Source organism: Oncorhynchus tshawytscha, linkage group LG08, assembly GCF_018296145.1.
Source record: "Oncorhynchus tshawytscha isolate Ot180627B linkage group LG08, Otsh_v2.0, whole genome shotgun sequence".
Taxonomy (NCBI): Eukaryota; Metazoa; Chordata; class Actinopteri; order Salmoniformes; family Salmonidae; genus Oncorhynchus; species Oncorhynchus tshawytscha.
Window position 1 is genome coordinate 1,064,025 of NC_056436.1, and position 24,158 is coordinate 1,088,182.

At 49.2% G+C, this 24,158-nt stretch overlaps 1 protein-coding gene across 1 annotated transcript in view; it reads left to right on the top strand.

Annotated features, from left to right (window-relative positions):
* Positions 1-24,158, top strand: part of eif2ak3 (eukaryotic translation initiation factor 2-alpha kinase 3) — a 71,397-nt gene that overhangs the window by 25,408 nt on the left and 21,831 nt on the right. Inside the window, exons 3-10 of the mRNA XM_042325049.1 lie at positions 5,887-6,081; positions 12,837-12,967; positions 15,121-15,421; positions 17,803-17,974; positions 18,373-18,501; positions 19,943-20,065; positions 20,392-20,621; positions 20,883-20,995. Of these exons, the coding sequence (XP_042180983.1) occupies positions 5,887-6,081; positions 12,837-12,967; positions 15,121-15,421; positions 17,803-17,974; positions 18,373-18,501; positions 19,943-20,065; positions 20,392-20,621; positions 20,883-20,995 (1,394 nt within the window). The remainder of the gene's footprint in view (positions 1-5,886; positions 6,082-12,836; positions 12,968-15,120; positions 15,422-17,802; positions 17,975-18,372; positions 18,502-19,942; positions 20,066-20,391; positions 20,622-20,882; positions 20,996-24,158) is intronic.

Genomic DNA, 24,158 nt, shown 5'->3' on the forward strand with positions numbered 1-24,158 from the left:
AGCCCAGAACTACACGGCAGGACCTGGTCAATGACCTGAAGAGAGCTGGGACCACAGTCTCAAAGAAAACCATTAGTAACACACTACGCCCTCATGGATTAAAATCCTGCAGCGCACGCAAGGTCCCCCTGCTCAAGCCAGCGCATGTCCAGGCCCCTCTGAAGTTTGCCAATGACCATCTGGCTGATCCAGAGGAGGAATGGGAGAAGGTCATGTGGTCGGATGAGACAAAATAGAGCTTTTTGGTCTGAACTCCACTCGCCGTGTTTGGAGGAAGAAGAAGGATGAGTACAACCCCGAGAACACCATCCCAACCGTGAAGGATGGAGGTGGAAACATCATTATTTGGGGATGCTTTTCTGCAAAGGGGACAGGATGACTGCACCGTATTGAGGGGAGGATGGATGGTGCCATGTATCGCGAGATCTTGGCCAACAACCTCCTTCCCTCAGTAAGAGCATTGAAGATGGGTCGTGGCTGGGTCTTCCAGCATGACAACGACCCGAAACACACAGCCAGGGCAACTAAGGAGTGGCTCCGTAAGAAGCATCTCAAGGTCCTGGAGTGGCCTAGCCAGTTTCCAGACCTGAACCCAATAGAAAATCTTTGGAGGGAGCTGAAAGTCCGTATTGCAGTGACAGCCCCGAATCCTGAAGGATCTGGAGAAGGTCTGTATGGAGGAGTGGGCCAAAATCCCTGCTGCAGTGTGTGCAAACCTGGTCAAGAACTACAGGAAACGTATGATCTCTGTAATTGCAAACAAAGGTTTCTGTAGCAAATATTAAGTTCTGCTTTTCTGATGTATCAAATACTTATGTCATGCAATAAAATGCAAATTAATTACTTAAAAATTACTTTAAAAAATCAGTTCTCGATTTTTGTTTTAGATTCTATCGCTCACAGTTGAAGTGTACCTATGATAAAAATTATAGACCTCTACATGCTTTGTAAGTAGGAAATCCTGCAAAATCGGCAGTGTATCAAATACTTGTTCTCCCCACTGTACATGTTTCAAGCAGACCACTATAGTCCCTGTGCCCACGCACTACATAACCCCACTCGCACTACATAACCCCACTCGCACTACATAACCCCACTCGCACTACATAACCCCACTCGCACTACATAACCCCACTCGCACTACATAACCCCACTCGCACTACATAACCCCACTCGCACTACATAACCCCACTCGCACTACATAACCCCACTCGCACTACATAACCCCACTCGCACTACATAACCCCACTCGCACTACATAACCCCACACGCACTACATAACCATACACTACATAACCCCACACGCACGACATAACCCTACACTACATAACCCCACACGCACTACATAACCATACACATATAATATAACCTATAACATACGAACAGTGGGACCTAAACGAAGACATAGGGTCAGGATGTCTGGTCTCATCCAGCCTCAGCAAACCACGTGTACAAAACATGAGGACAGACTGACCAGGTGAATCCAGGTGAATCCAGGTGATCCCTTGTTGATGTCATTTGTTAAATCCACTTCAATCAGTGTAGCTGAAGGGGAGGAGACAGGTGGTTAAAGAAGGACTTTTAAGCCTTGAGACAATAGAGACGTGTATGTTCAGACCTTCACCCCCATGTTCAGACCTTCACCCCCATGTTCAGACCTTCACCCCCATGTTCAGACCTTCACCCCCATGTTCAGACCTTCACCCCCATGTTCAGACCTTCACCCCCATGTTCAGACCTTCACCCCCATGTTCAGACCTTCACCCCCATGTTCAGACCTTCACCCCCATGTTCAGACATTCACCCCCATGTTCAGACATTCACCCCCATGTTCAGACATTCACCCCCATGTTCAGACCTTCACCCCCATGTTCAGACATTCACCCCCATGTTCAAACATTCACCCCCATGTTCAGACATTCACCCCCATGTTCAGACATTCACCCCCAGATGTTCAGACCTTCAACCCCCCCATGTTCAGACATTCACCCCCATGTTCAGACATTCACCCCCATGTTATACTATCTGTTGTGGGGACTTTTGTGGATGTTAAGTTCCCACAAGGATAGAAGAACAGACACAGGCGCACACATGCACACAGGCACGCATAGGCACACAGACACACGCACACAGACACACACACAAGACACACACACGCAGAGACACACGCACACAGGCACACAGACACACACACACACAAAAGACACACACACGCAGAGACACACACGCACACAGGCAACGCATAGGCACACAGACACACGCACACAGGCAACGCATAGGCACACAGACACACGCACACAGGCAACGCATAGGCACACAGACACACGCACACAGGCAACGCATAGGCACACAGACACACGCACACAGGCACGCATAGGCACACAGACACACACACACACAAAAGGCACACACACAGAGACACACAAAAACAGGCTTACGCCTACACAGAAACAGTTGAAAGGCTATAGAGTGAAGAGTAGCCTGCAGCTAGACCAGTGGGCTGTCTGTTTAAAAACACCCTCTCTGGGTAAGGCTGACTGTTTAAAAACACCCTCTCTGGGTAAGGCTGTCTCTAAGTAGTGGACTGTTTGACGATGGGCCCGGTGTGACGAGGGGCCCGGTGTGACGAGGGGCCCGGTGTGACGAGGAGCCCGGTGTGACGAGGGGCCCGGTGTGACGAGGGGCCCGGTGTGATGCCCTAGGAATACCATTGTATCTCATGTTATTGTTCTACATTCTAAAAGCCTAAATGTCCACAAGCTTTAAACTAGCTGCAGAGGGAGGAGTGTGGTTGTGCATGTCGGTCTGTCAGACAGTCATTGTGAATAAGAATTTGTTCTCAACGGACCTGCCTGGTAAAATAAAGGTACCAAAAAAATATGGGTGAGGGGACGTCAGTGTGTTGACACGAGAGCATCTCATACCTTCTCACCCGTTCAAATCCCCAGCTCCCTGGGATGCCCGACTGCAAGGGATCCATCGCTTTGATTGTCTCAGAGCCCCAGCTGGCCCCTCCCCCAGCCCCAAAGCTATGCAACAGTACGGTGTGATAGGCAGTCGGCACAGTGTCCCTCAACAGTACAATGTGATAAGCGGTCGGCACGGTGTCCCTCAGGCACCAGTCTGCTTGGTGATTAGGGGGGTTGCCCCCGCACCATTGGTTGTTAGGGCCGTGCAGGGAGGAGCAGTCACCTATAGGAGCACACAGAATATTGAGGAGAGAGCGATTGGGAGGGGACCAACTAGAATATTGAGGAGAGAGAGAGAGACAGGGAGGGGATCAACTAGAATGTTTAGGAGAGAGAAAGAGACAGGGAGGGGATCAACTAGAATGTTGAGTAGAGAGAGAGAGGGGATCAACTAGAATGTTTAGGAGAGAGAGACAGGGAGGGGATCAACTAGAATGTTGAGGAGCGACTGGGAGGGGATCAACTAGAATGTTTAGGAGAGAGATGGGGAGGGGATGAACTAGAATGTTGAGGAGAGAGAGAGACGGGGAGGGGATCAACTAGAATGTTGAGGAGCGACTGGGAGGGGATCAACTAGAATGTTGAGGAGAGACTGAGAGGGGATCAACTAGAATGTTGAGGAGAGACGGGGAGGGGATCAACTAGAATGTTGAGGAGAGGGAGAGACGGGGAGGGGATCAACTAGAATGTTGAGGAGAGAGAGAGAGAGACGGGAGGGGATCAACTAGAATGTTGAGGAGAGAGACGAGGAGGGGATCAACTAGAATGTTGAGGAGAGAGAGAGATGGGGAGGGGATCAACTAGAATGTTGAGGAGAAAGAGAGATGGGGAGGGGATCAACTAGAATGTTGAGGAGAGAGAGAGAGATGGGGAGGGGATCAACTAGAATGTTGAGGAGAGAGAGAGAGATGGGGAGGGGATCAACTAGAATGTTGAGGAGAAAGAGAGATGGGGAGGGGATCAACTAGAATGTTGAGGAGAGAGAGAGATGGGGAGGGGATCAACTAGAATGTTGAGGAGAGAGAGAGAGATGGGGAGGGGATCAACTAGAATGTTGAGGAGAGAGAGAGAGATGGGGAGGGGATCAACTAGAATGTTGAGGAGAGAGAGAGACGGGGAGGGGAGGGGATCAACTAGAGGGGATCAACTAGAATGTTGAGGAGAGAGACTGGGAGGGGATCAACTAGAATGTTGAGGAGCGACTGGGAGGGGATCAACTAGAATGTTGAGGAGCGAGAGAGAGACGGGGAGGGGCTCAACTAGAATGTTGAGGAGAGAGAGACTGGGAGGGGATCAACTAGAATGTTGAGGAGAGAGAGAGATGGGGAGGGGGGATCAACTAGAATGTTGAGGAGAGAGAGAGACTGGGAGGGGAGGGGATCAACTAGATTGTTGAGGAGAGGGAGACGGGCGAGGAGGGGATCAACTAGATTGTTGAGGAGAGACGGGGAGGGGATCAACTAGATTGTTGAGGAGAGGGAGACGGGGAGGGGAGGGAATCAACTAGACAGCATTGTCTGTAGAAATGAGCTGTCATTTCAAAAGAGAGCGATGGAGGAAAAGAGGGATGTAGGGGGGAGGAAGAGGGATGGAGAGAAGCCGGTGTGGAGTGAGTCATGCGAGGGGGGTAGGGAGGGAGGAAGGTGGTGAGTGTGATTAGGATGAGGTAATGCTTTAGCCCAGGGATGATGTCATCCCACAGCCCAGATCCCCCCCCCCCACACCCCCAAACACATACTTTATGCACCTTGTGGGGACCTAAAATGTATTTCCATTCTAAATCCTATTTTCTCTAACCACTTCACCCTAAACTTAACTCCTAAACCTAATTCTAGCCTTAACCTTAACCCTAATCTAACCCTAATATTAACCTAAACCTAACCCTAATTGTGACCCTAAAACTATCCCCATAACTTAAAATAGCCCTTCCACTCATGGGGATGTGGGCAATGTCCCCATCAGGGACAATTTTCCTTGTTTTACTACCCTTGTGGGGAATTTTGGTGATTTCAGGTCCCCAGGAACATAGTAACACTCACTCTCAGGTCTCCAGGAAGATAGACAGTAACACTCACTCTCAGGACCCCAGGAAGATAGTAACTCTCACTCTCAGGTCTCCAGGAAGATAGATAGTAACTCTCACTCTCAGGACCCCAGGAAGATAGATAGTAACTCTCACTCTCAGGACCCCAGGAAGATAGATAGTATCACTCACTCTCAGGACCCCAGGAAGATAGATAGTATCACTCACTCTCAGGACCCCATGAAGATAGATAGTATCACTCACTCTCAGGTCTCCAGGAAGATAGTAACTCTCACTCTCAGGACCCCAGGAAGATAGTAACACTCACTCTCAGGACCCCAGGAAGATAGTAACTCTCACTCTCAGGACCCCAGGAAGATAGTAACTCTCACTCTCAGGACCCCAGGAAGATAGATAGTATCACTCACTCTCAGGACCCCAGGAAGATAGTAACTCTCACTGTGAAACATAGGATGTTTTTGATCTGTAAATAATAGCCTGATGAGATCAGTGAATCATTAACATGTGTTTTCCCTCTGTCTCCTCCAGGTTCTCGTGTTGGTTATTAACTGGGGCGGTAGTGTAGCCTAGTGGTTAGAGCGTTGGACTAGTAACCGGAAGGTTGCAAGTTCAAACCCCCAAGCTGACAAGGTACAAATCTGTCGTTCTGCCCCTGAACAGGCAGTTAACCCACTGTTCCTAGGCCAGTTAACCCACTGTTCCTAGACCAGTTAACCCACTGTTCCTAGGCCCTCATTGAAAATAAGAATTTGTTCTTAACGGACTTGCCTGGTTAAATAAAGGTATAAAGAAGATTTAAAAAACTGGTGTCCCTGTTTCAACAAGTGTTGAATTAATAGATTATATATTTTCTGTGCCTGTCTCCGTCTCCAGGTGTTTGGTAATAAGATGTTCATCCCATCATTGGACGGAGAGTTGTTCCAGTGGAATAGAGACAGAGAGAGCATGGAAGCTGTTCCCTTCAGTGTCGAGTCTCTCCTGGAGTCGTCCTTTCGCATCGGGGAAGACACGGTCCTGGTGGGGGGAAAGAGTCTCACGAGCTACGGTCTGGGAGCCTACAGCGGCAAGGTGAGAGGTCAGAGGTTAGGTCCTGGTGGGGATGCAAGACCCTGACCACTTACAGTCTAGGAGTCTACAGTGACAAGGTCAGAGGTTAGGTCCTGGGAGTTTACAGATTGGCGGTACCATGACCACATCTTTCCGTAGTGGTCCAACCGTTCAGACCGATTTGCTGTTTGTCTCCTGGTCTGACAAACACCGCTGTAGCTCGGCCACCTTCCATCCCTGTAGCTCGGCCACCTTCCACCCTTGTAGCTCGGCCACCTTCCACCCCTGTAGCTTGGCCACCTTCCACCCCTGTAGCTCGGCCACCTTCCACCCCTGTAGCTCGGCCACCTTCCACCTCTGTAGCTCGGCCACCTTCCACCCCTGTAGCTCGGCCACCTTCCACCCTTGTAGCTCGGCCACCTTCCACCCCTGTAGCTCGGCCACCTTCCACCCCTGTAGCTCGGCCACCTTCCACCCCTGTAGCTCGGCCACCTTCCACCCTTGTAGCTCGGCCACCTTCCACCCCTGTAGCTCGGCCACCTTCCACCCCTGTAGCTCGGCCACCTTCCACCCCTGTAGCTCGGCCACCTTCCACCTCTGTAGCTCGGCCACCTTCCACCCCTGTAGCTCGGCCACCTTCCACCCCTGTAGCTCGGCCACCTTCCACCCCTGTAGCTCGGCCACCTTCCACCCCTGTAGCTCGGCCACCTTCCACCCCTGTAGCTCGGCCACCTTCCACCCCTGTAGCTCGGCCACCTTCCAACCCTGTTTTTTTATTTTTATTATGCCACATTCCACCCCTGTTTAGCTCGGCCACCTTCCACCTCTGTAGCTCGGCCACCTTCCACCCCTGTAGCTCGGCCACCTTCCACCCCTGTAGCTCGGCCACCTTCCACCCCTGTAGCTCGGCCACCTTCCAACCCTGTAAAGCTCGGCCACCTTCCAACCCTGTAGCTCGGCCACCTTCCAACCCTGTAGCTCGGCCACCTTCCAACCCTGTAGCTCGGCCACCTTCCAACCCTGTAGCTCGGCTACCTTCCACCCCTGTAGCTCGGCCACCTTCCACCCCTGTAGCTCGGCTACCTTCCACCCGTGTAGCTCGGCCACCTTCCACCCGTGTAGCTCGGCCACCTTCCACCCCTGTAGCTCGGCCACCTTCCACCCCTGTAGCTCGGCAGTGGATTCAGACACAGCCCATGCAAAACCCTGATATTTCTACCTTAAACAAACATATTTTGATTTTTTTTTATTATGATATTAAAATATTAAACTCTTCTGTTTAAATCTGCTGGAAAACTCTTCTGTTAAAACGTTTGGACATTGCTCCATCTGACTACTGTGTGCCGCCATCTTGATAACGTGTCTTCAATGGCATCACTTGAATGGTTCGTCTGACAGGCTGCCCAAACTACACTGAACAAAATCATAGTGTTGGTCCCACGTTTCATGAGCTGAAATTAAAGATCCCAGAAATGTTCCATACGCCAAAAAATATGATTTCTCTCAAATGTTGGGCATAGATTTGTTTCCAACCCTGTTAGTGAGCGTTTCTACTTTTCCAAGATAAACTATCCACCTGACAGGTGTGGCATATCAAAGAAGCTGATAAAACAGCATGATCATTACACAGGTGCACCTTGTGCTGGGGACAATAAAAGGCCACTCTAAAATGTGCTGTTTTGTCATACAACACAATGCAACAGATGTCTCATGTTTTGAGGGAGCGTGCAATTGGCATACTGACTGCAGCATAAAAAGACTCCACCAGAGCTGTTGCCAGATAATCTAATGTTATTTTTGTTCAGTGTACAATGCAGGCGTCTTTTTAAAGGCTGTATCCTGTTAGAGACTAGCCAGGTAACATGGCATGAATGAAGCTGTGCAAGGTGGGCTATCACAGCCAGCTAGTCCAAAACCACGGCAAGCTCGGCTATCATTGGTGGATATTGTGCTAGCTAGTGCGGTTAGCGGAACAGCTTGCTACCGTGCAGGGTTTCAGTATGGATTATGGATTTCACTACGTAGCATCATTTGGTACATCTCACAACTAGCTGGGATTGATTTAATATGACTGTTAACAGCCCTACATGTCTGGAGCTAACTCTTTCCGAACAGACAGACATCTAGCTAGCTAGATATAATTTAATACTCCTTTTTCTAGCCAGCCGTGTCTAGCCCAGCTAGCTAGCTAGCCTCTACTATGTTTGGCACATCTGAAGTCCCTCGCTGTAAACCATATTGAATACCGTTCCATGCATAGTGTGCACGATCTGCCTGCAAAAGTGACTGTCATTATTGTGGGCATTGCCATGCAGTTAGCTAGCTTACTAACCTTGTCAGCTCGGTGATTCGATCCAGCAACCTTTCGGTTACTGGCCCAACGCTCTAACCACTAGGCTGCCTGATGGTTACTGGCCCAACGCACTAACCACTAGGCTGCCTGATGGTTACTGGCCCAACGCACTAACCACTAGGCTACCTGCTGGTTACTGGCCCAACGCACTAACCACTAGGCTGCCTGATGGTTACTGGCCCAACGCACTAACCACTAGGCTGCCTGATGGTTACTGGCCCAACGCACTAACCACTAGGCTACCTGCTGGTTACTGGCCCCAACGCACTAACCACTAGGCTACCTGCTGGTTACTGGCCCAACGCACTAACCACTAGGCTACCTGCTGGTTACTGGCCCAACGCCCACTCTAACCACTAGGCTACCTGCTGGTTACTGGCCCAACGCCTCTAACCACTAGGCTACCTGCTGGTTACTGGCCCAACGCACTAACCACTAGACTACCTGCTGGTTACTGGCCCAACGCCTCTAACCACTAGACTACCTGCTGGTTACTGGCCCAACGCCTCTAACCACTAGGCTACCTGCTGGTTACTGGCCCAACGCCTCTAACCACTAGACTACCTGCTGGTTACTGGCCGAACACTCTAACCACTAGTCTACCTGCTGGTTACTAGTCCAACGCTCTAACCACTAGGCTACCTGCTGGTTACTGGCCCAACGCCTCTAACCACTAGGCTACCTGCTGGTTACTGGCCCAACGCTATAACCACTAGGCTACCTGCTGGTTACTGGCCCAACGCACTAACCACTAGGCTACCTGCTGGTTACTGGCCCAACGCCTGGCCACTAACGCTATAACCACTAGGCTACCTGCTGGTTACTGGCCCAATGCCTCTAACCACTAGGCTACCTGCTGGTTACTGGCCCAACGCCTCTAACCACTAGGCTACCTGCTGGTTACTGGCCCAACGCACTAACCACTAGACTACCTGCTGGTTACTAGTCCAACGCTCTAACCACTAGGCTACCTGCTGGTTACTGGCCCAACGCCTCTAACCACTAGGCTACCTGCTGGTTACTGGCCCAACGCTATAACCACTAGGCTACCTGCTGGTTACTGGCCCAACGCACTAACCACTAGGCTACCTGCTGGTTACTGGCCCAACGCTATAACCACTAGGCTACCTGCTGGTTACTGGCCTAACACACTAACCACTAGGCTACCTGCTGGTTACTAGTCCAATGCTCTAACCACTAGGCTACCTGCTGGTTCTGGCCCAACACGCTAACCACTAGGCTACCTGCTGGTTCTGGCCCAACACGCTAACCACTAGGCTACCTGCTGGTTCTGGCCCAACGCTCTAACCACTAGACTACCTGCTGGTTACTGGCCCAACGCCTCTAACCACTAGGCTATCTGCTGGTTACTGGCCCAACCCTCTAACCACTAGGCTACCTGCTGGTTACTGGTCCAACACTCTAACCACTAGGCTACCTGCTGGTTCTGGCCCAACGCTCTAACCACTAGACTACCTGCTGGTTCTGGCCCAACGCTCTAACCACTAGACTACCTGCTGGTTCTGGCCCAACGCTCTAACCACTAGACTCTAACCACTAGACTACCTGCTGGTTCTGGCCCAACGCTCTAACCACTAGGCTACCTGCTGGTTCTGGCCCAACGCTCTAACCACTAGACTCTAACCACTAGACATCACGTTCAACAAGGATACCTAACATTGATATGTAAAACAATGTTGTAGGCTGATTTGAGCATTTCACTTTAAACAGGAAATCTTTGTCCTTCTCTCTCTTTCCCTCCTGTCCTCTTTGTCCTCTCTCTCTCCTGTCCCCTTTCTTCTTGTCTCTCTCTCTCTCCTGCCCCCTCTCCTCTTGTCTCTCTCTCTCCTGCCCCCTCTCCTCTTGTCTCTCTCTCTCTCTTGTCTCTCTCTCTCCTCCTGCCCCCTCTCCTCTTCTCTCTCTCTCCTGCCCCCTCTCCTCTTCTCTCTCTCTCTCTCTGTCCCCTCTCCTCTTCTCTCTCTCTCTGTCCCATCTCCTCTTCTCTCTCTCTCTCTCTCTCTCCTGCCCCCTCTCCTCTTGTCTCTCTCTCTCCTGCCCCCTCTCCTCTTGTCTCTCTCTCTCCTGCCGCCTCTCCTCTTGTCTCTCTCTCTCCTGCCGCCTCTCCTCTTGTCTCTCTCTCTCTCCTGCCCCCTCTCCTCTTGTCTCTCTCTCTCCTGCCCCCTCTCCTCTTGTCCTTCTTTTTCTCTCTGGCTCCTCCCTTCCCTCCTGTCCTTCTCTCTCTCTCTCCTCCCCCTCTCCTCTTGTCTCTCTCTCTCTCCTGCCCCTCTCCCTCTTGTCTCTCTCTCCTCTCTCTCTCCTCTCTTCCCCCTCTCCTCTTCTCTCTCTCCTGCCCCCTCTCCTCTTGTCCTTCTTTTTCTCTCTGGCTCCCTCCCTTCCCTCCTGTCCTTCTCTCTCTCTCTCTCTGCCCCCTCTCCTCTTGTCTCTCTCTCTCTCTCCTCTCTCTCTTGCCCCCTTGTCCTCTTGTCTCTCTCTCTCTCTCCTGCCCCCTCTCCTCTTGTCTCTCTCTCTCTCCTGCCCCCTCTCCTCTTGTCCTTCTCTTTCTCTCTCCTCCCTCCCTTCCCTCCTGTCCCCCTCCTCCTCTTGTCCTTCTCTTTCTCTCTCTCTCCTCCCCTCCCTTCCCTCCTGTCCCTCCTTCTCTTTCTCTCCTGCCCCCTCCCTCTTGTCTCTCTCTCTCCTGCCCCCTCTCCTCTTGTCTCTCTCTCTCTCTGCCCCCTCTCCTCTTGTCTCTCTCTCTCCTGCCCCCTCTCCTCTTGTCTCTCTCTCTCCTGCCCCCTCTCCTCTTGTCTCTCTCTCTCTCCTGCCTCTCTCCTCTTGTCTCTCCCTCTCTCCTGCCCCATCCCCTCTTGTCTCTCTCTCTCTCTCTCTCCTGTCCCCTCTCCTCTTCTCTCTCTCTCCCCTGTCCCCTCTTCTCTCTCTCTCTCCTGTCCCCTCTCCTCTTCTCTCTCACTCCTGCCCCCTCTCCTCTTGTCTCTCTCTCTCTCCTGATCCCTCTCCTCTTGTCTCTCTCTCTCCTGCCCCCTCTCTCCTCTTGTCTCTCTCTCTCCTGCCCCCTCTCCTCTTGTCTCTCTTTCTCTCCTGATCCCTCTCCTCTTGTCTCTCTCTCTCCTGCCCCCTCTCCTCTTGTCTCTCTCTCTCCTGCCCCCTCTCCTCTTGTCTCTCTCTCTCTCTCCCCCTCTCCTCTTGTCTCTCTCTCTCTCTCCCCCTCTCTCCTCTTGTCTCTCTCTCTCCTGCCCCCTCTCCTCTTGTCTCTCTCTCTCCTGCCCCCTCTCCTCTTGTCTCTCTCTCTCCTGCCCCCTCTCCTCTTGTCTCTCTCTCTCTCCTGCCCCCTCTCCTCTTGTCTCTCTCTCTCTCTCTGCCCCCTCTCCTCTTGTCCTTCTTTTTCTCTCGCTCCCTCCCTTCCCTCCTGTCCTTCCCTTCCCTCTTGCTCCATCACCTCTTGTCTCTCTCTCTCTCCTGCCCCCTCTCCTCTTGTCTCTCTCTCTCTCTTGCCCCCTCTCCTCTTGTCTCTCTCCCCCCTCTCTTGCCCCCTCTCTCTTCTTGTCTCTCTCTCTCTTGCCCCCCTCTCTCTGTCTCCCCCTCTCCTCTTGTCTCCCCCCCTCTCCTCTTGTCTCTCTCTCTCTCTCTTGCCCCCTCTCCTCTTGTCTCTCTCTCTCTTGCCCCCTCTCCTCTTGTCTCTCTCTCTCTCTTGCCCCCTCTCCTCTTGTCTCTCTCTCTCTCTTGCCCCCTCCCTCTTGTCTCTCTCTCTCTCTTGCCCCCTCTCCTCTTGTCTCTTGTCTCTCTCTCTCTTGCCCCCTCTCCTCTTGTCTCTCTCTCTCTCTTGCCCCCTCTTCTCTCTCTCTCTCTCCTGCCCCCTCTCCTCTTGTCTCTCTCTCTCTCTTGCCCCCTCTCCTCTTCTCTCTCTCTCTCTCCTGCCCCCTCTCCTCTTGTCTCTCTCTCTCTCTTGCCCCCTCTCTCCTCTTGTCTCTCTCTCTCTCTTGCCCCCTCTCCTCTTGTCTCTCTCTCTCTTGCCCCCTGTCCTCTTGTCTCTCTCTCTCTTGCCCCCTCTCCTCTTGTCTCTCTCTCTCTCTTGCCCCCTCTCCTCTTGTCTCTCTCTCTCTTTGCCCCCTCTCCTCTTGTCTCTCTCTCTCTTGCCCCTCTCCTCTTGTCTCCTCTTCTCTCTCTCTCTCTCCTGCCCCCTCTCCTCTTGTCTCTCTCTCTCTCTTGCCCCCTCTCCCTTTGTCTCTCTCTCTCTCTGCCCCCTCTCCTCTTGTCTCTCTCTCTCTCTTGCCCCCTCTCCTCTTGTCTCTCTCTCTCTCTTGCCCCCTCTCCTCTTGTCCTTCCTCCTGCCCCCTCTCCTCTTGTCCTTCTCTCTCTTTCTCCCCCTCCCCCTTCCTTCCCTCCTGTTCCCTTTCCTCTGTCTTAGCTGAGGTATATCTGCTCAGCAGTTGGTTGTAGCCGCTGGGGGGAGGAGGAAACAGAGCCTGAGGATGTGTTGCTGCTGCAGAGAACCCAGAAGACCGTCAGGGCCGTGCGACCACGCTCCGGCTTGGAGAAGTGAGTCATAACTAACACACATCCCATCCACCTGACTATCCTACCCCGACCATCTTTATGACATAACCCCAGTACTTCCTGTCCTATATTAACCTTAACGTTCTCTCTCTAGGTGGAACGGTAGCATTCTGGTTCTCTCTCTAGGTGGAACGGTAGCATTCTGGTTCTCTCTCTAGGTGGAACTGTAACATTCTGGTTCTCTCTCTCTCTAGGTCGAACGGTAACATTCTGGTTATCTCTCTCTCTAGGTGGAACTGTAACATTCTGGTTCTCTCTCTCTCTCTAGGTGGAACGGTAACATTCTGGTTCTCTCTCTCTAGGTGGAACTGTAACATTCTGGTTCTCTCTCTCTCTGTAACAGGTGGAACTGTAACATTCTGGTTCTCTCTCTCTCTAGGTGGAACTGTAACATTCTGGTTCTCTCTGCTCTCTAGGTGGAACTGTAACATTCTGGTTCTCTCTCTCTCTCTAGGTGGAACTGTGACATTCTGTAACTGTAACATTCTGGTTCTCTCTCTCTCTAGGTGGAACTGTAACATTCTGGTTCTCTCTCTCTCTGGTGGAACTGTAACATTCTGGTTCTCTCTCTCTCTAGGTGGAACTGTAACATTCTGGTTCTCTCTCTCTCTAGGTAGAACTGTAACATTCTGGTTCTCTCTTTCTCTCTAGGTGGAACTGTAACATTCTGGTTCTCTTTCTCTCTAGGTGGAACTGTAACATTCTGGTTCTCTCTCTCTAGGTAGAACTGTGACATTCTGGCTCTCTCTCTAGGTGGAACTGTAACATTCTGGTTCTCTCTCTCGGTGGAACGGTAACATTCTGGTTCTCTCTCTCTAGGTGGAACTGTAACATTCTGGTTCTCTCTCTCTAGGTGGAACGGTAATATTCTGGTTCTCTCTCTCTCTAGGTGAAACTGTAACATTCTGGTTCTCTCTCTATCTCTAGGTGGAACTGTAACTTTCTGGTTCTCTGTCTAGGTGGAACTGTAACATTCTGGTTCTCTCTCTAGGTGGAACTGTAACATTCTGGTTCTCTCTCTCTCTAGGTGGAACTGTAACATTCTGGTTCTCTCTCTAGGTGGAACTGTAACATTCTGGTTCTCTCTCTAGGTGGAACTGTAACATTCTGGTTCTCTCTCTCTCTCTAGGTAGAACTGTGACATTCTGGCTCTCTCTAGGTGGAACTGTAACATTCTGGTTCTCTCTCTCTCTAGGTGGAACTGTAACATTCTGGTTCTCTCTCTCTCTAGGTGGAACTGTAACATTCTGGTTCTCTCTCTCTCTAGGTAGAACTGTAACATTCTGGTTCTCTCTTTCTCTCTAGGTGGAACTGTAACATTCTGGTTCTCTTTCTCTCTAGGTGGAACTGTAACATTCTGGTTCTCTCTCTCTCTCTAGGTAGAACTGTGACATTCTGGCTCTCTCTCTAGGTGGAACTGTAACATTCTGGTTCTCTCTCTCGGTGGAACGGTAACATTCTGGTTCTCTCTCTCTAGGTGGAACTGTAACATTCTGGTTCTCTCTCTCTAGGTGGAACTGTAATATTCTGGTTCTCTCTCTCTGGTTCTCTCTCTCTAGGTGAAACTGTAACATTCTGGTTCTCTCTCTATCTCTAGGTGGAACTGTAACTTTCTGGTTCTCTGTCTAGGTGGAACTGTAACATTCTGGTTCTCTCTCTCTCTCTAGGTGGAACGGTAACATTCTGGTTCTCTCTCTCTAGGTGGAACTGTAACATTCTGGTTCTCTCTCTCTCTAGGTGGAACTGTAACATTCTGGTTCTCTCTCTAGGTGGAACTGTAACATTCTGGTTCTCTCTCTCTCTCTAGGTGGAACTGTAACATTCTGGTTCTCTCTCTCGGTGGAACTGTAACATTCTGGTTCTCTCTCTCTAGGTGGAACTGTAACATTCTGGTTCTCTCTCTCGGTGGAACTGTAACATTCTGGTTCTCTCTCTCTAGGTGGAACTGTAACACTCTGGTTCTCTCTCTAGGTGGAACTGTAACATTCTGGTTCTCTCTCTAGGTGGAACTGTAACATTCTGGTTCTCTCTCTAGGTGGAACTGTAACATTCTGGTTCTCTCTCTAGGTGGAACTGTAACATTCTGGTTCTCTCTCTCGCTAGGTGGAACTGTAACATTCTGGTTCTCTGTCTAGGTGGAACTTCAGCGTGGGGAGCTTTGAGCTGAGGTTTGTTCCCGACAAACAGCTGACCAGCAACTTCCTGGAGGGAGAGATGGCGAGCGGCGAGGCCATGTGGAAGGAGGAGCAGAGGAACAGCGGGCAGAAGGTTATCATGGAGGAGACCACAGACAACCACAGACACACAACCACAGACACGCACACTGACACACCTGGGTCTGGGACACCAGACCTAGTCATCAAGGTGTCTGTTCCTGACTGGAAGGTGATGGCCTTCAGCACCCAGCCTGGAGGAAAGCTGGTCTGGGAACAGCAGGTAATTATACATCTATAACACCTATTAACAGTCCTGGAAGACAGCTGGTCTGGGAGCAGTTTTAATACCGCCCACTGTTCTTCATCATCATTATGCTATTGTTCTAAAGGAAATCACCCTCTTCATCCTCCTCATCATCCAGTTCATTGAAGTCACATGCTCCATTATGAGTTTCTATGTGGTTTCTGTCTCCCATTCATCCACTGACCACAGAATGTTTTAATTTCAAGATTGTTATGTTACTCTTTTTTGCTCATTAGACAGAGCTGCCGCGCGATTGGTCATGTGCTGAATGACAGCATGTTTTGTGGAAAAAGTGACATTTCTAAATGGAGTTGCGCCTCTTGAATTTGGAGTTATTTGACAAAGGGAAGTGTCATAGAAACGGCACATTATGCTCTTTCATATTCTATATAGAAATCACCGTGTTTTACCTGCATGTGACCGAAGGAGGATTTGATAAATCGATGCTCCTTTCCCTGCATCTATCAATTACAATATGCAGTTATCTATTCATGTTCAATTTGACAACTGATAATAGTGTCACTCATCAGATTATTGTCCATTTCATCTGGATGACTCTTAAAATGTGTGAAATTACTTTCCTGTGTAGTTCAGGTGTAGTTTCAATGGGCAGGTTGACTAGCATTGTATGTTTCCCGCTCATCAACTTGGATAGAGGATTTGTTTTGCATTATTCTGAGGGCAACACACAGCATGTTTTCATTTGTCTTACATGTGATTGGAAATAGAGTTTCAGCAGAGACAACAGTCCTGTAGCAGCTTCTTTTTTACACAGTAAAACGTGAAAGAGAAAAGTAATCAAACCCGCGAGACGCGCTGTCAAATGATTACCCTGAACGCTGAGAAATGGCCGTAGCACCAATTCCTCATTACACATATTGTTGTTCTAAATTAAATTGTCTTCTTCACCCTCGTCATTCAGTTCGATCTGATTTACATTGTGTAGCAGCTTGCACCGTTATCGTCCATTTGTCATTCAGTGGGTTGACGTCGTTTGCCTTCGCTGGATAGAGTCAAGGATATGTTTGTTATTATTCTAAAGGCCTACTGCAACACACAACATGTTTTCATTTTTCTACATTTGATTATTAATTTCTTGATGCACCCACCCAGTTAGCGGGATCATTTTCGTCAACATCCGCTGAATTGCAGAGCGCCAAATTCAAATTAAATTACTAAAAATATTTCATTTTCATGAAATCACAAAAAATCCACCTGGCGAGTCAGATTTCAAAAAAGCTTTTCGGCGAAAGCATACCAAGCATTTATGTAAGGACATCTCTCTCAGCAGACAAAATATTACAAACAGCTAGCAGCCAAGTAGATTGGTCACGAAAGTCAGAAAAGCAATAAAATGAATCGCTTACCTTTGATGATCTTCGGATGTTTTCACTCACGAGACTCCCAGTTACACAATAAATGTTCCTTTTGTTCCATAAAGATTATTTTTTATATCCAAAATACCGCGTTGGCGCGTTATGTTCAGAAATCCACAGGCTCGAGCGGTCACGACATCGCAGACGGAAATTCCAAATAGTATCCGTAATGTTCACAGAAACATGTCAAACGTTTTTTATAATCAATCCTCGGGTTGTTTTTAAAATATATAATCGATAATATATAAACCGGGACTGTCGCTTTTTCAATAGGAGAGGGAGAGTCAATGGCTGCCCCACTCTGTTGCGCAAGCAAAACTCTGCGAACACCCAGCCATCCAATGACGCGATGTGATCTTTCTCGCTCATTTTTCAAAATAAAAGCCTGAAACTATGTCTAAAGACTGTTTGACACCTTGAGGAAGCCATAAGAAAAGGAATCTGGTTGATATCCCTTTAAATGGAGGCAAGGCATCCAGTGGAACAGAGCGCCTTCAGGAAAAACAGCACTTCCTTGTTGGATTTTCCTCAGGTTTTCGCCTGCAATATCAGTTCTGTTATACTCACAGACAATATTCTGACAGTTTTGGAATCTTTAGAGTGTTTTCTATCATAATCTGGCAATTATATGCATATTCTAGATTCTGGGCCTGCGAAATAGGCAGTTTCATTTGGGTACGTTTTTCATCCAAACATCAAAATACTGCCCCCTACACTCAACAGGTTAATAGAGCTCTAGTAAATTCAGGGAAAGTCAGGGAAGGAGCAGGACATGGCAGATATTTTCAAACGTCAGTGGCTTTTGACCTATGGCGGTTCTACTGTTAGTTTTCCAACCTAGCCTGATCCCAGATGTATTTGTTCTGTCTCGAGAACTCCTATGGTCATTGTCAAGACAGCACAAACAGATCTGTGACCAGGCTATCTCCAACCTCTCTATTCGGTGTTCAGCCTAGTTTTGACACACGTTTCCCCCTGTAGTTCTGCACGCCCATAGCCTCTGCCTGGTTGGTTGGAGGGGGGAAGGTAACGCCCATCAGCCTGTTTGATGACACGCCCTACAGCAGTCGTCCTGACGCGGAGGAGCAGGAGGAGGAGGACGAGGACATTATGGAGGCGGCTCGGGGAGCTACTGAGTCCAGCGTATACCTGGGTATGTAAAACCCTAAACTCTGACCCCTAAACCGGACGCTAACACCAGACACCATAGGCCTACACAGTCACTACAGGGGAGGCTTTGGGAGCTACTGAGTCAAGCGTATACCTGGGTAACCAAACACGATCGGTAACAGACTATCACAGACACTGTACTGTCAGTCACTATGGGGGAGCCATTTCATTCATCTGTACCTGCTGTAGATCAGAATACAGTCTCAAGGTAGACATCTTGTTATCAGCTGCTGGCAGATTCACCAGACGGTTCTCAGGGGATTGAGTTTCTCACATAGCTGGAGATGTTTTTAAATAATGACTGTTAGTGTCAGTGATAAGCCTCTCCCTCAGGTCCTGTGATTGGTTGTCAGTATCAGTGCTAACCTTCTCCCTTCCCAGGTATGTATCAGGGCCAGCTGTACCTGCAGTCGTCCGTCAAGATCTCAGAAAGGTTCCCATCTAAAGCCCTAAACGGGCCCGGTCCGGACCCGGACACCATCCCTACCATCAGATGGAAACCTCTCATACGTACGTACTTCTATGACTGTATCTGCTGTCTGGAGTTACAGTGTGTCCAGCCTGCTGTCTGGAGTTACAGTGTGTCCAGCCTGCTGTCTGGAGTGATGTCCAGCCTGCTGTCTGGAGTGATGTCCAGCCTGCTGTCTGGAGTTACAGTGTGTCCAGCCTGCTGTCTGGAGTTACAGTGTGTCCAGCCTGCTGTCTGAGTTACAGTGTGTCCTGTCTGGAGTTAGTTAGTTTGTCCAGCCTGCTGTCTGGAGTGATGTCCAGCCTGCTGTCTGGAGTGGTGTCCAGCCTGCTGTCTGGAGTTACAGGTGTCCAGCCTGCTGTCTGGTGTGTCCAGTTGGAGTGTGTCCAGCCTGCTGTCTGGAGTTACAGTGTGTCCAGCCTGGTCTGGAGTTAGTTTGTCCAGCCTGCTGTCCTGAATTAGTGTGTCCAGCCTGCTGTCTGGAGTTACAGTGTGTCCAGCCTGCTGTCTGGAGTTACAGTGTGTCCAGCCTGCTGTCTGGAGTTACAGTGTGTCCAGCCTGCTGTCTGGAGTTACAGTGTGTCCAGCCTGCTGTCTGGAGTTACAGTGTGTCCTGTCTGGAGTTAGGGTGTCCAGCCTGCTGTCTGGAGTTACAGTGTGTCCAGCCTGCTGTCTGGAGTTACAGTGTGTCCAGCCTGCTGTCTGGAGTTACAGTGTGTCCAGCCTGCTGTCTGGAGTGGTGTCCAGCCTGCTGTCTGGAGTTAGTGTGTCCAGCCTGCTGTCTGGAGTTACAGTGTGTCCAGCCTGGAGTTAGTTTGTCCAGCCTGCTGTCCTGAATTGGAGTTACAGTGTGTCCAGCCTGCTGCCTGGAGTTACAGTGTGTCCAGCCTGCTGTCTGGAGTTACAGTGTGTCCAGCCTGCTGTCTGGAGTTACAGTGTGTCCTGTCTGGAGTTAGGCCTGTGTCCAGCCTGCTGTCTGGAGTTAGTGTGTCCAGCCTGCTGTCTGGAGTTACAGTGTGTCCAGCCTGCTGTCTGGAGTTACAGTGTGTCCAGCCTGCTGTCTGGAGTTACAGTGTGTCCAGCCTGCTGTCTGGAGTTACAGTGTGTCCAGCCTGCTGTCTGGAGTTACAGTGTGTCCAGCCTGCTGTCTGGAGTGATGTCCAGCCTGCTGTCTGGAGTGACAGTTACAGTGTGTCCAGCCTGTCCAGCCTGTGATGTCCAGCCTGCTGTCTGGAGTGATGTCCAGCCTGCTGTCTGGAGTGATGTCCAGCCTGCTGTCTGGAGTGATGTCCAGCCTGCTGTCTGGAGTTACAGTGTGTCCAGCCTGCTGTCTGGAGTTACAGTGTGTCCAGCCTGCTGTCTGGAGTTACAGTGTGTCCAGCCTGCTGTCTGGAGTTACAGTGTGTCCAGCCTGCTGTCTGGAGTTACAGTGTGTCCAGCCTGCTGTCTGGAGTGAGTTTTAATGCAGTGTCTCTTTCTCAGATTCTCCATCTCGGACTCCTGTTCTGGTTGGTTCTGATGAGTTTGACAAATGTCTGAACAACGACAAGTTCTCTCATGAAGAGTACAGCAACGGAGCTCTGTCAGTCCTGCAGTACCCGTATGGTAAGAACCTACTGTTATAACATGTTATAACCTCCTGTTATACTTTCAGTCCTGCAGTACCCGTATGGTAATAACCTACTGTTATAACATGTTATAACCTCCTGTTATACTTTCAGTCCTGCAGTACCTGTATGGTAATAACCTATTGTTATAACATGTTATAACCTCCTATTATACTGTTATAACCTCCTAGTATAAAATCCTAACCACCTCTTCTTGTTTTACCATGTTGTTCAAAATGACATGGAAATACATTGTTGATTTATAATAGTACAAGTTATTGAGTTTGTTTGATTGATTGACTGGTTCCTCTCTCTGTTCCCCAGACAACGGGTACTACTACCAATACAGTAAGCGTTACCGTGGGCGACGCGGCGTGGCGGAGGTGTCTCTGCTGAAGGGTGGTGGTGCAGCGGTGGAGAGGAGGAGAAAGGATCCGGTCCTGTTACTGCCCTGGTGGAAAGAGATTCTAGGGACCATGGTGTTCTGTATCGCTGCTACCACCTATATAGTCAGGAAGTTCTTCCAACCCCCCGCCCCGGTGGAGTACATACGGGTACGAACACACGCCACCTTCACATGTCAGCCACAGACAGAACGTTTTCTTCCTGTTCTTCATTAGTGCACACCGTAGCAAAATGTTTGGCAGCGGATACGTTCAAGGCGTTTCCAGTTTCGTTTTCATCGTCTGTTTGGTGTCTGGTGAATACGACCCTGTACGTAGAGGGGGGTGGTGTTCAGAAGTGTTTATTGTTGTTTATTGTTGTTTCTGGATCAATGTTAATTAATAATCCCGTCTCTATCCTCATCTCCGTAGCAACGCAAGGAGTCGGAGACTCAGTGTCAGACAGACAGCAAGTATGACCTTGAGGTGGCCGAACCCAAAGAGACGGTTGTCATGGAGACCCGCCCCAGTGAATATGTATCCAGGTATCGTACGGTGTTGACATTAAAACAGACCTGACAACTGATTCACTAAAGCTACGTCCAAAATGGAACCCTACTCATACTGATAGTCCCCCCAGTATTGATACTGTATAGTAGCTGATAGCCCCCCCCAGTATTGATACTGTATAGTAGCTGATAGCCCCCCCCAGTATTGATACTGTATAGTAGCTGATAGCCCCCCAGTATTGATACTGTATAGTAGCTGATAGCCCCCCCCAGTATTGATACTGTATAGTAGCTGATAGCCCCCCACTATTGATACTGTATAGTAGCTGATAGCCCCACCCCAGTATTGATACTGTATAGTAGCTGATAGCCCCCCCCAGTATTGATACTGTATAGTAGCTGATAGCCCCCCCAGTATTGATACTGTATAGTAGCTGATAGCCCCCCAGTATTGATACTGTATAGTAGCTGATAGCCCCCCAGTATTGATACTGTATAGTAGCTGATAGCCCCCCCCCCAGTATTGATACTGTATAGTAGCTGATAGCCCCCCAGTATTGATACTGTATAGTAGCTGATAGCCCCCCCCAGTATTGATACTGTATAGTAGCTGATAGCCCCCCAGTATTGATACTGTATAGTAGCTGATAGCCCCCCCCCAGTATTGATACTGTATAGTAGCTGATAGCCCCCAGTATTGATACAGTATTGATACTGTATTGATACTGTATAGTAGCTGATAGCCCCCCCCAGTATTGAGACTGTATAGTAGCTGATAGCCCCCCCAGTATTGATACTGTATAGTAGCTGATAGCCCCCCAGTATTGATACTGTATAGTAGCTGATTGCCCCCCCCAGTATTGATACTGTATAGTAGCTGATAGCCCCTCCAGTATTGATACTGTATAGTAGCTGATAGCCCCCCCAGTATTGATACTGTATAGTAGCTGATAGCCCCCCTGTATAGTAGCTGATAGCCCCCAGTATTGATACTGTATAGTAGCTGATAGCCCCCCCCAGTATTGATACTGTATAGTAGCTGATAGCCCCCCAGTATTGCTACTGTATAGTAGCTGATAGCCCCCCAGTATTGATACTGTATAGTAGCTGATAGCCCCCCAGTATTGCTACTGTATAGTAGCTGATAGCCCCCCAGTATTGATACTGTATTGATACTGTATAGTAGCTGATAGCCCCCCCAGTATTGATACTGTATAGTAGCTGATTGCCCCCCCCCCAGTATTGATACTGTATAGTAGCTGATAGCCCCTCCAGTATTGATACTGTATAGTAGCTGATAGCCCCCCCCAGTATTGATACTGTATTGATACTGTATAGTAGCTGATAGCCCCTCCAGTATTGATACTGTATAGTAGCTGATAGCCCCCCAGTATTGAGACTGTATAGTAGCTGATAGCACCCCCCCCCAGTATTGATACTGTATAGTAGCTGATAGCCACCCCCAGTATTGATACTGTATAGTAGCTGATAGCCCCCCAGTATTGATACTGTATAGTAGCTGATAGCCCCCCCAGTATTGATACTGTGTAGTAGCTGATAGCCCCCCAGTATTGATACTGTATAGTAGCTGATAGCCCCCAGTATTGATACTGTATAGTAGCTGATAGCCCCCCCCAGTATTGATACTGTATAGTAGCTGATAGCCCCCAGTATTGATACTGTATAGTAGCTGATAGCCCCTCCAGTATTGATACTGTATAGTAGCTGATAGCCCCCAGTATTGATACTGTATAGTAGCTGATAGCCCCCCAGTATTGATACTGTATTGATACTGTATAGTAGCTGATAGCCCCCCAGTATTGATACTGTATTGATACTGTATAGTAGCTGATAGCCCCCCCCAGTATTGATACTGTATAGTAGCTGATAGCCCCTCCAGTATTGAGACTGTATAGTAGCTGATAGCCCCCCCCAGTATTGCTACTGTATAGTAGCTGATAGCCCCCCAGTATTGATACTGTATAGTAGCTGATAGCCCCCCAGTATTGATACTGTATAGTAGCTGATAGCCCCCTCCCCCCCCCAGTATTGATAATGTATAGTAGCTGATAGCCCCCCAGTATTGATACTGTATAGTAGCTGATAGCCCCCCCCAGTATTGATACTGTATAGTAGCTGATAGCCCCCCAGTATTGATACTGTATAGTAGCTGATAGCCCCCCTGTATTGTATTGTTACTGTATTGATACTGTATAGTAGCTGATAGCCCCCAGTATTGACACTGGATAGTAGCTGATAGCCCCCCAGTATTGATACTGTATAGTAGCTGATAGCCCCCCAGTATTGATACTGTATAGTAGCTGATAGCCCCCCAGTATTGATACTGTATAGTAGCTGATAGCCCCCCAGTATTGATACTGTATTGATACTGTATAGTAGCTGATAGCCCCCCCAGTATTGATACTGTATAGTAGCTGATAGCCCCCCCCCAGTATTGATACTGTATTGATACTGTATAGTAGCTGATAGCCCCCCAGTAGTATTGATACTGTATAGTAGCTGATAGCCCCCCACTATTGATACTGTATAGTAGCTGATAGCCCCCCCACTATTGATACTGTATAGTAGCTGATAGCCCCCCACTATTGATACTGTATAGTAGCTGATAGCCCCCCAGTATTGATACTGTATAGTAGCTGATAGCCCCCCCAGTATTGATACTGTATATTAGCTGATAGCCCCTCCAGTATTGATACTGTATAGTAGCTGATAGCCCCCCAGTATTGATACTGTATAGTAGCTGATAGCCCCCCCCCACTATTGATACTGTATAGTAGCTGATAGCCCCCCAGTATTGATACTGTATAGTAGCTGATAGCCCCCAGTATTGATTGTATTGATACTGTATAGTAGCCGATAGCCCCCAGTATTGATACTGTATTGATACTGTATAGTAGCTGATAGCCCCCCCAGTATTGATACTGTATAGTAGCTGATAGCCCCCCAGTATTGATACTGTATAGTAGCTGATAGCCCCCCAGTATTGATACTGTATTGATACTGTATAGTAGCTGATAGCCCCCCCCCCAGTATTGATACTGTATTGATACTGTATAGTAGCTGATAGCCCCCCCAGTATTGATACTGTATAGTAGCTGATAGCCCCCCCAGTATTGATACTGTATTGATACTGTATAGTAGCTGATAGCCCCCCAGTATTGATACTGTATTGATACTG